This window comes from Aquarana catesbeiana, linkage group LG02 (assembly GCF_042186555.1).
Source record: "Aquarana catesbeiana isolate 2022-GZ linkage group LG02, ASM4218655v1, whole genome shotgun sequence".
Taxonomy (NCBI): Eukaryota; Metazoa; Chordata; class Amphibia; order Anura; family Ranidae; genus Aquarana; species Aquarana catesbeiana.
In genome coordinates, this window is record NC_133325.1 from 640,205,602 (window position 1) to 640,219,328 (window position 13,727).

General features: G+C 43.8%; 1 protein-coding gene across 3 annotated transcripts in view; it reads left to right on the top strand.

The window, feature by feature from the left end:
- Window positions 1–13,727, top strand: part of PCYT1B (phosphate cytidylyltransferase 1B, choline) — a 174,175-nt gene that overhangs the window by 103,834 nt on the left and 56,614 nt on the right. For all 3 annotated transcript variants that reach the window (XM_073616435.1, XM_073616434.1, XM_073616432.1), the window contains exons 3-4: window positions 2,596–2,712; window positions 3,446–3,597. In XM_073616435.1, the coding sequence (XP_073472536.1) occupies window positions 2,596–2,712; window positions 3,446–3,597 (269 nt within the window). The remainder of the gene's footprint in view (window positions 1–2,595; window positions 2,713–3,445; window positions 3,598–13,727) is intronic.

The window sequence follows — 13,727 nt, forward strand, 5'->3', positions numbered from 1 at the left end:
TGGTGAAGACCAAAGAGCTGTCGAAGGACACCAGAAACAAAATTGTAGACCTGAACCAGGCTGGGAAGACTGAATCTGCAATAGGCAAGCAGCTTTGTGTGAAGAAATCAACTGTGGGAGCAATAATTAGAAAATGGAAGACATACAAGACCACTGATAATCTCCCTCGATCTGGGGCTCCATGCAAGATCTAACCCCGTGGGGTCAAAATGATCACAAGAATGGTGAGCAAAAATTCCAGAACCACAAGGGAGGCCCTAGTGAATGACCTGCAGAGAGCTGGGACCAACGTAACAAAGGCTACCATCAGTAACACACTATGACGCCAGGGACTCAGATCCTGCAGTGCCAGACGTGTCCCCCTGCTTAAGCCAGTAGATGTCCGGGCCCGTCTGAGGTTTGCTAGAGAGCATTTGGATGATCCAGAAGAGGATTGGGAGGATGTCATATGGTCAGATAAAACCAAAGTATAACTGTTTGGTAGAAACACAACTCAACTTGTCATGTTTGGAGGAGAGAGAATGCTGAGTTGAAACCAAAGAACATCATACCTGCTGTGAAGCATGAGGGTGGCAACATCATGCTCTGGGGCCGTTTCTCTGCAAAGGAAACAGGACGACTGATCCGTGACATGAAAGAATGAATGGGGCCATGTATCGTGAAATTTTGAGTGAAAACCTCCTCACATCAGCAAGGGCACTGAAGATGGAACTTGGCTGGGTCTTTCAGCATGACAATGATCCCAAACACACCGCCCGGGCAACGAAGGAGTGGCTTCGTAAGAAGCATTTCAACGTCCTGGAGTATCCTAGCCAGTCTCCAGATCTCAACCCCATAGAAAAACTTTAGAGGGAGTTGAAAGTCCATGTTGCCCAGCGACAGCCCCAAAACATCACTGCTCTAGAGGAGATCTGCATGGAGGAATGGGCCAACATACCAGCAACCATGTGTGACAACCTTGTGAAGACTTACAGAAAATGTTTGACCTCTGTCATTGCCAACAAAGGATATAAAACAAAGTACTGAGATGAACTTTTGATATTGACCAAATACTTATTTTCCACCATAATTTGCAAATAAATTCTTTCAAAATCAGACAATGTGATTGTCTGGATTTGTTTCCACATTTTGTCTCTCATAGTTGAGGTATACCTATGATGACAATTACAGGCCTCTCTCATCTTTTTAAGTGGGAGAACTTGCACAATTGGTGGCTGACTAAATACTTTTTTGCCCCACTGTATGAGTGCTGCCAGCATCGCTGCAGAGGTTGAAGGGGTGGGGGGTCAGCCTTTCAGTGCTCAGACCATATGCCGCACACTACATCAAATTAGTCTGCATGGCTGTCGTCCCAGAAGGAAGCCTCTTCTAAAGATGATGTGCAGGAAAGCTCGCAAACAGTTTGCTGAAGACAAGCAGACTAAGCACATGGATTACTAGAACCATGTCCTGTGGTCGGATGAAACCAGGATAAACTTATTTGGTCCAGATGGTGTCAAGCGTGTGTGGTGGCAACCAGGTACAAAGACAAGTGTGTCTTGCCTACAGTCAAGCATGGTGGTGGGAGAGTCATGGTCTGGGGCTGCATGAGTGCTGCCGGCACTGGGGAGCTACAGTTCATTGAGGGAACCATGAATGCCAACATGTACTGTGACATACTGAAGCAGAGCATGATCCCCTCCCTTCGGAGACTGGGCCGCAGGGCAGTATTCCGACATGATAACGACCCTAAACACACCTCCAAGATGACCATTGCCTTGCTAAAGAAGCTGAGGGTAAAGATGATGATCTGGCCAAGCATGTCTCTAGACCTAAACCCTATTGAGCATCTGTGGGGCATCCTCAAATGGAAAGTGGATGAGCGCCAGAGCTCTAACATCCACCAGCTCCATGATGTCACCATGGAAGAGTGGAAGAGGACTCCAGTGGCAACCTGTGAAGCTCTGGTGAACTCTATGCCCAAGAGGGTTAAGGCAGTGCTGGAAAATAATGGTGACCACACAAAAAATTTACACCTTGGGCCCAATTTGGACATTTTCACTTAGGGGTGTACTCACTTTTGTTGCCAGTGGTTTAGACATTAATGGCTGTGTTGAGTTATTTTGAGGGGACAGCAAATTTACACTGTTAAACAAGCTGTACACTCACTACTTTACATTGTAGCAAAGTGTCATTTCTTCATTGTTGTCACATGAAAAGCCTTACAAAAATGTGAGGGGTGCACTCACTTTTGTGAGATACTTTGTGTGAGTGTGTGTGTGTATGTGTGTGTATATGTATGTTTTTTATATATATATATATATATATATATATATATATATGTGTGTGTTCTATATGTGACTTAGATTTTTTTACTTTACTTCAGCAGTTGTTAAGCAGCGAGGCTCTCAGTGAATGCAGTTATATTCAGACTGCTACTAGTGGGTAAGTCTGCAAATTGGTTCCAGTCAGCAACTTCCAAACAATCACAATGTATGAAAATGGTTGTTTTATCTTCAGTAGGGAAGTAGATGTATTTTGAAATGTTAAAACATTGAAGAAAAAAACAAATTTCTCCCAACAGTCAAGCTAATATCTCTTCTTTCTCTTTTCCAGTTGACCGACCTGTCAGGGTATATGCAGATGGAATATTTGATCTTTTCCACTCAGGTCATGCAAGAGCCCTTATGCAGGCGAAAAACCTGTTCCCAAACAGTTACCTGCTAGTGGGAGGTAAGCTACACACTGACATATGTATTATTTATTAAAGCTGATCTCCTAGCTTTTAGTGAAGCTTAAATAGTTAATATGGACCAAGCTGGCCCAAACAAACTATTACCTTCACTACTAGATGTACCTGCTGTGTGTGCTGTATAACCTGTATGTAGCTGTGTTCCATCAGCTGGATGAGAACTTCCTGTCCTGCTCCTGGAATAAAATCGAGTTGGGCTGAGCACTGCTCGGCCATTCACAGGAAGCTTTATATTCTATGAATGAATACAAAGCTTCCTTTGATTAGCTGAGGTGGAGAGGTGGGTGGATAATGTCACAATCTCCGATTTCAGAAGCAGCTTTGAATTTATTCATAGACTACAAGGCCCCATGTGAAGCTGAGCAGCCCTCAGCCCAGCTTGATTTTGTTCTGGGAGCTCGACAGGAAGTTCCCATTCCACTGCCAGAACACAGCACTGTATACTGTATATAGCTAAGGCTATAAAGTTATACATCGCAAACAATAAGCAGATCTGGTAGTAAAGGTAATAGTTTGTTTGGGCCAGCTTGGTCTAAAAAAACGATTTAAACTTCCCTAAAAGCTGAAGATCCGCTTTGAAGAAGTCTCACTTACATTTTTACTAAAGTTTTTTGTTCCCCACGGGACAAGGTGCATGTGGAGTTTCAGACTAACTAGTCCTTAAAACATTCTGAGAAATAACTGCAGAATTTGTTTTCTAATGGTTCCTGTCAGTTTGCAGTGATGAGCTAACCCACAAGTACAAAGGTTTCACGGTAATGACTGAGAGTGAGCGCTACGAGGCTTTGCGTCACTGTCGCTATGTGGATGAAGTGATCACTGATGCCCCATGGACTCTAACACCAGAATTCCTAGAGAAGCATAAGGTAAAATTATTTATTTTAATAGAATAATACCTCAATTAGTAAAAAGTGTGAAGAAAATTTAAAACATGTAAGTGCTTAAAGGTAATAAAACAAAACTCCCAATGAAGATAAGAAGGTAAATTGAGCCCCCCGATGACGTCACGTATGATGAAATGTTTTGAGCGTAACCAAAACACACGAACCAGCCGCCGTCATCTTGGTTTCTGTCAAAGGGATTGTAAATGTGATACAAAGTGTCTGTATACTACCTATCCATTGTAAGTGCATATACTTTATCAAAATGGCATACTCTACTGGTTTACACTATGGAACGTGTTTCTTTTTCCTTTTATGACATCATTCCTATAGTGAGTTAGATTGCACATTGATCTGTGGGAAATATAGCATTGTGGCTGTTTCGCAAAGTGCTGGAGAGAGGTTGGAGGGCTCGTGGAGTGTAAAAAAGTACTGTTTGACCATTCTTGATGAGGGGTCATCTAATTTTGGTAAGCCCCCAGCTTTTTAAACACCAAGGTGATTTGCGGTCTTATTGCTGGATAGCATAGAGGCTGTTGGGATTCACATCAATTCTCTTGTCACACACACAGATTTATCAATATACCTTCTGGCTCCTCATTGGGACATTTGGTTTATTACCTTTATGCACTTATAGATTTTTACAATATTCTTCACACTTTTTAATCATTGTCACATGTGTATGCTTATTTTTATAGCGCTGCACTGCTGTTTTTTATAATTTGTGTATAGCATGTATTAGGGTATTGTGCCAGCTGCTATTAATTGATAAACATTTTGGAGTCCTAGTGTGGTTTTCTTTAGTTCACAATATCATCTCAATGCCAGGTTCTTCTAATCCTCAAAAGATGAACCAAGCACCTATTCAGTACAGTATTCAAAATCTTTAATTTCAAAACCATTGTATCTGTGTGCTTGAACATCTGTCAGAGCAAAATTTCCAATACATTTATCATTGAATTTTTGCTTTTTTTTACATTTACATGCTTTCAAGGTGCAAGGTTTAGATGAGCGCATTTACTATTTAAAAATAAAGCAAGACCTGTACACTTTTCCCAACAAGGAAATGCACCACATCTTGTTGTCTTCATAAATGTCCAGCACAGTTCATTTTTAGTGAGTTACCGTATTTATCAAGGCAGCCCATCAATGCAGCCTTATCAGTGCACATCTGCAGCCTCACCATTGCCCATTAATGAAGCCTGATCAGTGCCCATCTGCAGCTTCACCATTGCTCATCTGCAGCCTCACATTTGCCCATCTGCAGCCTCGCCATTGCCCATCATTGCAGCCTCGCCAGTGCCCATCTGCAGCCTCGCCAGTGCCCATCTGCAGCCTCACTATTGCCCATCAATGCAGCCTCACCGGTGCCCATCAATGCAGCTTCGCCATTGCCCATCATTGCAGCCTTATCAGTGCCCATCTGCAGCTTCGCCATTGCCCATCATTGCAGCCTCACCAGTGCCCATCTGCAGCCTCGCCATTGCCCATGAATATAGCCTTATTAGTGCCCATCTGCAGACTCGCCATTGCCCATCAATATAGCCTTATTAGTGCCTCACCAGTGCCCATCTGCAGACTCGTATTGCCCATCATTGCAGCCTGCTCAGTACCCATCTGCAGCCTCACCAGTGCCCATCTGCAGCCTCGTATTGGCCATCATTGCAGCCTGCTCAGCACCCATCTGCAGCCTCACCAGTGCCCCTTAATGCAGCCTGCTCAGTGACAGATTAGACAGAGCCAGATCTCCCATGTATTCGGTTCGGCTCCCAGTCATGCCCAGTCCCGCCTCTTGGCCCGCCTCCTATGATGGACATAACACCAGTCCAACACTGGAACATGTGACATCAATGCTAGGAGCCATCTAGGAGGCGGGACTGGGCGTTAATGCGAGCCGAGCCAAGTACACAGGAGATTCGGCTCTGTCTAATCTGGCGGCGCTCATCTCCTCCTTCCCCGCCTATATCGACGTATAACATGCACCCACGATTTGCCCCCTATTTTCAGGGGGGAAAAGTGCGTGTTATACGCCGATAAATATGGTAATTTGTATATTGATTTTGTAAAAAGAAGATTGGGATCTTGATTTTTGGCACCCTGAGAAACATTCTTATCACTGCATAAAGCAAAATCTTGGGGGAAATCACTAAAGTGCAACTTTTGTGGTATTTTCTTTACCATTCATTATTTGCAAATTTTTACAGTTACAAATTATATTTTGAATTCACTTATGTGTACTAATCAGTTACCTTTTACTGCTTGCATGTTATAGTGTTAATTTTTCAGTATTTTCATGCAAAAGTCAACTCCCAAAAAGGTGTATTGTTGGGAATTAGTGTCAGGAAGCTATTTGTTAGTTCATTTGGACAGAGTATAATTCCCAATCCCCAATAAATTGGTGGGTACGATGCCCAGTGGGTGTGGAGAGGCCAATCGGTGTACATCTTGCGGCATGTATGCATCATCTGATCGAGGGCGAATACTGATGTGAAAAATGTAAGCACGTAGTTTCCCTGGAGGTCCAGGTTCTGAATCTAGGGAAGCAACTGTCAACACTGAGAAGACTCTCCATACTAAAGGAGAGTTGGGATCTTACCCAGCAGGTGCCGGCAGGGGCCAGCACAGAGGCGGGTGGAGATAAAGAGGGGCAGGCACCAGAGCAGAGTAGATGGGAGACAGGAAGGAAAAGTGCCAGGGAGGCCGGTCCTGGGCTGGAACATCCCAATAAGTAGGCCCCGTTGTGTGACATTGGTGAAACCACTCAGGAAACAGCATTGCTGGAGCAGAGTGACAACCCTAGCTGCCTCCAGTGAGAGTGGGAGTAAAGCCAAGGGAAAGGAAAGACAGATTCTGGTGGTAGGGGACTCAATTCTTAGAAGAATAGAGAGGGCAACCTGTCACAAAGACCTGAATCGCCGAACTGTATGTTGTCTACCGGGCGCTCAGGTTCCACACATCACAAATCTGGTGGACAGATTACTGGGAGGGGCTGGGAAAGACCCGGCTGTCATAGTGCACATTGGCACCAATAACAAAGTCAGAGGAAGATGGAGTGTCCTAAAAAATGATTTTAGGGACTTAGGAGCTAAATTGAGTTAAAAGACCTCCAATTTAGTATTCCCAGAAATACTACCGGTACCTCGAGCCACACCAGAAAGGCAGCGCGAGATTAGGAAAGTAATGAAGTGGCTGAGGAGCTGGTGTAGAAAGGAGGGGTTTGGGTTCTTGGAGAACTGGGCTGACTTCTCAGTCGGTTACTAGCTCTTCAGCAGGGACAGACTGCACCTAAATGGGGAAGGTGCAGATCGGCTGGGAGAGAAGATAGCTGACAAGTTAGAGGGGCTTTTAAGCTAGGCTACGGGGGGAGGATCCAGAGATAGAGATAGTCAGCACGGAACAAATTCCAGAGGGTAGTATTGGGGCATTAGTGGTAGGTTGACTAAAGCACCTAAACCCGAGGTAAGTACAGTAGCAAGTCCTATTTGCAACCTCAGAACACCCAATAAGGAGACAGTATGCGTCCAGACTAAACTACGTGGCATGTTCACCAATGCCAGGAGTCTGGCAGTCAAGATGGGAGAAATAGAGCTACTGTTGTACGAGGATTTTGATTTTGTGGGAATTTCAGAGACTTGGTTCAACAGCTGTTATGCATGGCTGGCAACCATTCAAGGGTATTCCCTATATCTCAGGAATAGGGAGGGTAAAAAAGGGGGAAGGGTATGCCTGTATATCAAAAACTATGTATAAGTGAATGTGAGGGACGACATCACTAATGGAGCAAGGGAGGAGGTGGAATCCTTATGGGTAGAGCTACAAAGGGAGGAAACTAAGGAGAAAGTAATACAGGGAGTATGCTACAAACCACCTAACCTATCACAATTTGGATTAGCAGCAAGGATGGGAAGTGTCATTATAATGGGGGATTTTAATTATCCAGACATAGACTGGGCGGAAGGAACTGTGCATTCATCTAAAGTTTGCCGTTTCCTAAATGTCTTGCAGGTCAATTTCATGGGTCAGATGGTAAATGCACCAACAAGAAACAAAGGGATATTAGACCTACTGATTACCAACATACAGACCTGATCAGGAATGTGGAAATAAGGGGTAATATAGGAAACAGCGATCACAGGTCAATTAGTTTCAGTATAAATCACATAAATAGGAAACAGACACTGAATTTCAAAAGAGCCAACTTCCCTAAACTACGATTCTTGCTAGAAGATACTAAATGGGATAAAATCTTAGGAACAAAGAACACAGAGGAAAAATGGGTATGCTTTAAGAGCATATTAAATAAGGGTATTAGCCAGTGCATCCCAATGGGAAATAAATTTAAAAGAACTAATAAAAGTCCTGGGTGACTTAACTCCAACATAAAAATGCATACAAAAGCAAAGGAGAAGGCCTTAAAAAAATACAAGGCTGAGGGATCATTATCAGCATTGCAACTTTACAAAGAATGCAACAAGAAATGTAAGGGTGCAAGCAGGGTGGCTAAGATAGAACACGAAAGGCACATAGCTGCCCTTGTTGTTTTAACTTTGGATAGTAAAACATTTATTTCTGCCAGTAAATACCTTATACAGCCCACTTCCTGTTTCTTGTCTGGTAAAAAGCCTAGGCTTATGACATCATGCACAGCTCTCACTCTCACTCTCATGAGAGTTTGCCAGGAAAGGAGGGGGGATGAGTCATAAGAGGGCCAATGAGAGCTGCAGGGATGCAGAGCTGTAGGTGTGCCTCTGTATGTCTGTGTAAATCCAGGAAGTGAACAGGCAGCAGCTTCAGCTGCCCACAGTTAAAACTGTGGCAGCCAGACTCAGTAGAGGGAGATTTCGAGTATATTTGGCGAGTACAGAATCACAGTGTATATATAAAATAATATGCAAAATGGTTGGACGGAAGCTTCAGAATGGCAAAGATGTTTTTATTACAAATTATGTGAGCAGACTGCAGTTCCTCTTTAAGTATATAAATAGTAAGAAAGGGAGGTCAGATCATATTAGCCTCATAAAGAATGATGAAGGGAATCTGATTGCTAAGGTTGGGGAGATGGCAAAGGTATTGAATTTATTCTTCTCCTCAGTCTTCACGAGGGAAACAGGGAGCCTCAGTAACCAAAACTGCAATATTTATCCTCATGACACATCACAGGAAGCACCCTCATGGCTAACAGAGGATAGAATTAGAAATAGACTTGAAAAACGTAACATTAATAAGTCACCAGGGCCAGATGGCTTGCACCCGAGGGTGCTTAAGGAACTCAGTCAAGTAATTGCCAGACCATTGTTCCTGATTTCTACTAACAGTCTACTGACTGGAATGGTACCAGCAGATTGGAAAAAAGCCAATGTAGCACCAATATTTAGGGCCAAGATACATCCCTGGGAATTAGAGACCAGTTAGCCTAACATCAATAGTATGCAAGCTCTTGGAGGGGATGATAAGGGACTATATACAAGATTTTAGTAATGAAAATGGTATCATTAGCAGTAATCAACATGGATTCATGAAAAATCGTTCTTGCCAAACCAACCTATTAACCTTCTATGAGGAGGTGAGCTGCCATCTAGATAAAGGAAGGCCCGTAGATGTGGTGTATCTGGATTTTGCAAAGGCATTTGATACAGTTCTTCATAAACGTTTACTGTGCAAACTAAGGTCTGTTGGCATGGACCAAAGGGTGAGTACATGATTTGAAAACTGGCTACAGGGGCGAGTTCAGAGGATAGTCATAAATGGGGAGTACTCGTAATGGTCCAGTGTGGAAAGCGGGGTCCCCCAGGGTTCTGTCCTGGAACCAATCCTATTTAATTTATTCATAAACGACCTGGAGGATGGGATAAACAGCTCAATCTCAGTATTTGCGGACGATACTAAGCTAAGCAGGGGAATATTTTCTCCCCAGGATGGAGAAACCTTGTAAGAACATCTCAACAAATTAATGTGGTGGGCAACTACATGGCAAATGAGGTTTAATGTAAAATAATGCATTTGGGTGGCAAAAATATGAATGCGATCTACTCACTAGGGGGAGAACCTCTGGGGGAATCTAGGATGGAAAAGGACCTGGGGGTCCTAGTAAGATGACAAGCTCAGCAATGGCATGCAATGCCAAGCTGCTGCAAGCAAAGCCAACAGAATATTGGCATGCATTAAAAAGGGCATTAACTCCAGAGATAAAACAATAATTCTCCCACTCTACAAGACTCTGGTCTGGCGGCACCTGAAGTATGCCGTCCAGTTCTCCAGAGAAGGGCAACAAAGCTAATAAAGGGACTGGAGGACCTTAGTTATAAAGAAAAGTTAGGAGCACGGAACCTATTCTCTCTGGAGAAGAGACGTTTGAGAGGGGATATGATTTCAATGTACAAATACCGTACTGGTGACCCCACAATAGGGATAAAACTTTTCCTGCGAAAGGGAATTTAAAAGGACGTAGCTATTCACTAAAATTAAATCAGAAGCAGTTTAACCTTAAACTGCGTAGAGGGTTCTTTACTGTAATGCCCCGTAAACACGGTCGGATTTTCAGACGGAAAATGTGCGATCGGAGCGTGTTGTCGGACATTCCGACCGTGTGTGGGCTCCATCGGACATTTTCCATCGGAGTTTCCGACACACAAAGTTTGAGAGCAGGCTATAAAATTTTCCGACAACAAAATCCGATCGCGTCAACTCCGACCGTGTGTGGCCAGTTCCGAAGCACAAAGTGCCACGCATGTTCAGAAGAAATTCCGAGACGGAACAGCTCGGTCTGGTAAAATTAGCGTTCGCAATGGATACAGCACTTTCGTCACGCTGCAATGTAAAAAATGGTTTAATACAGCGCACTCTCTTCTTCTTTATAATGTGAGAAGAATGAAGTAGTTTTGCTGCTCATATTCACACAGACTTCTCACAAACTTCTTTCTTTATTATTTATCGTGATTCCCTCAATATATTTTGATTTGTCACATCTGACAAAATTTCTTTTTTGTTGTTTTATTTTTTTTTTTTTCAAGGCTGTTTTTTTGGGGGGGGTTGTATTTTTTTCAAGGCTGATCTTTGTTTTATTTTATTTTTAGTTTTACTCCATAATGATTTTGTGTGTGTTTTCTGTGTCAAGTTACCACAACACCATTATTATCTTGTATTATTTAATCTCAAGAAGGTTGCTTGGTGTTGGTGTCCCTTGTTAATTTCACATTGTATTTTTGAAATGTACCTAAATCCTCACAAACATACTGTCCTTTTTTAAGGAAAACACACATAGGCGAGTATAATTGAAACAAAAAATCCTTTATTAAGGGCTCAGAACCAAACAAAGAGGGAGGCAACGCTGGAGAAACATCAGAAATTGGCGAAGCCTTGGACCCCCAGGGCAGACATCAAATCTTTTCCTGCAAAATTGGTGGCCTGAGGAGTCCATATCTAAGGGAGTGCAGTCTGGTCCAGAAGTCCCAGAGATCATGAAAGCAGCAGATGACATCTGTGTCCCCAGGCTGTGGTACTACAAAAGGCTGCATCTTTTGCCAGACCAGACTGGACCCAGGGTCCTCACTCTCTGGTCTTCTTTCCACGCTTTCTTCCCGGCTGTGGCTCTGGTGTTGGAGATGTGGCAGGAGGAGGAGTAGGACCTGGAGGAGGAGTAGTAGGACCTGGAGAAGGAGGAGGAGTAGTAGGACCTGGAGGAGGAGGAGGACTATGTGTGAGGTTACAAATGTGGGTAGCACATGTTATTTGGCCCCTCAACCCCTTATTGAGAGCTTTCAAAATTAAGGACTCACACAGGAGTCGTTGGCCCTCCTCCATCTGCAGCATTTTGCAGGCAGTTAGGCCAGCAAAGTCTTCCTCCACACTGGGGGGGGGGCTTCTCAGGACCTCTGTAGCCTTCCAAAAGAGGCCTATGGCAGCCTCCTCCAGGTTACTCCTCTTCCTGCCACTTTGTCTTTGAAGGTGTAGGGGAGGGACCTGGATATCAGGCAGCCTGCTTGGCCCGGCCACCTCCTGGCTGAGACTTCCCTGTGTATGAAAAAGGGACATGGTTGTAGTTTTTGCATCATCAATCACAATCATAAATTAAAGGATCTCGATCCACAACATCACGATCACCTAAAAAGATAGAAACCAAAAAAAAACATGTATTATAAATATGCCGGCATCCATCTCTTACCTGAGCCTGTGGTCGCAGACACTCACCTGTTGTGGTGCCAATTTCCACCACGTCTTCCTCCTCCTGCTCTGTTTGTCTTGGGTGGATTTCCCCTTCTTCCAGAGGTGGGGGGTCTCTGGTCTCCTCGGATGAGGGGTGTCCTCCGAGTCTTTTATCCCCTATGTAAAAAAAAAAATGGTATACTTAGCACACAGATATTTGAGGGAAAAACTATAAATATGAAACATTGCTTGGAAGTGGGGTACATTGTCTGTTTTGGCAGCGTTCCAAGATGTAGAATTTTTAGTGTCCTTTGTCAAGCTTCAATACTTTACCTGTTTTGTACAAGCTTCACAGATGGAGACACCCCTATAGTATACACTGGAGCAACTGTGTGGGCCCCCTAATAAAAAGGGTGTTCTTGTGTCCCACACTAGTGCTCCAGCGTCCAGATGTCTAAACAGCTGCTGAGTGTCCTCTCCTTACACAGAATCTAGTTTGCATTTCATTCTAATAACAAACCCATCTACACAACCAAATTATTTTCAGACAAGTAGGCCCTAAAAAATGTGGGCAAATGCATATGGCCACAAAATAGGTGGGTATAGTATGTATGGGCTTGGCAAAGTCAGCAGATAGATGATTGAGGATAGATAGAGAATTGTTATCAGCTGACTTATCAGTTGGGGGAGGGAGGGTTCCAACTGATTTGGGAAACCCCAAAAAAGCCTCTGTCACTCTGCCTGAATTTAAAGCACATATCACATTTAAAAACATTTTAGGGGGTATTTGGGGTAAAGCACTACTATGGAGCTGACAAAATACATTGTTAAGTGACTACATGAGGTGAATATAGAGCCAGGAGAGCATGCTGGGGAGGTAAGAGAAGGCAAATATGTATGAAGGACAAAAAAATAATTACATAAAAATCCAGCATGAATGAGGACAAAGGGGACATTCACAGCATATTACAATCATGGTCATTAGGGAATGAGGAAAGAAATACAAAATATTAGCAAACATTATATACAATAAAATGTGATATTAAAGGATAAAAGTCTTACCTTAATATACTCCTTCTGCAGGACCTGGATGATGGCAGAACAGGTCTCTGGGATAATGATCCCCAGAGCCTGGGGGGAGATGCCTGTCAAGAACTTCAAGTCCTGCAGGCTTCTCCCCGTCGCCAAGTACCGCAGGATGGCGACTAGCCTCTGCTCTGGAGTGATGGCTTGCCTCATGCAGGTATCCTGCCTGCTGATATAGGGGGTCAGCAAAGCCAACAAACGGTGAAATACAGGGTGCCGTCATCCGGAGAAAGTTCCTGAAATCATCAGGATTACTCTCACGGATCTCACGGAGCAAAGGCATATGACAGAAATGGTCACACTGAAGCAACCAATTCTTGGTCCATGAACTCCTCCCCACCCTGTTCATGGACTGGGCTTGTGTCAAGGTCAGGACCCCAACACCAAGCCCCCGCACAGCACAAACTCTACGAGGAGTACGTATACGCAACATGGCTAGAAAACGGTCGGCTGCTTAGAACGAAGTAACAGAACGCACTGAAGAACAGCAAGGCCTGTGAAGAGCGACCTGAAAAACAGTAACGAACGAACAAGAACACAATGACTGAGTCACGCGTAGGTTGCTGCACGCACTGAAGAGCAGATACAAACCCACAAGCACAAACTGAACAGCAGAAAACGATCTGAAAACCACGAGTCTGAAAAAGCACGAATCGTCTCTCACCAAACTTTTACTAACACGAGATTAGCAAAAGGATCCCAAAGGGTGCCACGCTTGGTTCTGAACTGGCCTTTTCTAGTCTCATCATACGTGGTGTACGTCACCGCGTTCTTGGCGATCGGAAATTCCGACAACTTTGTGCGACTGTGTGTACGCAAAACAAGTTTGAGCCAACATCCGTCGGAAAAAATCCATGGATTTTGTTGTCGGAATGTCCAATCAATGT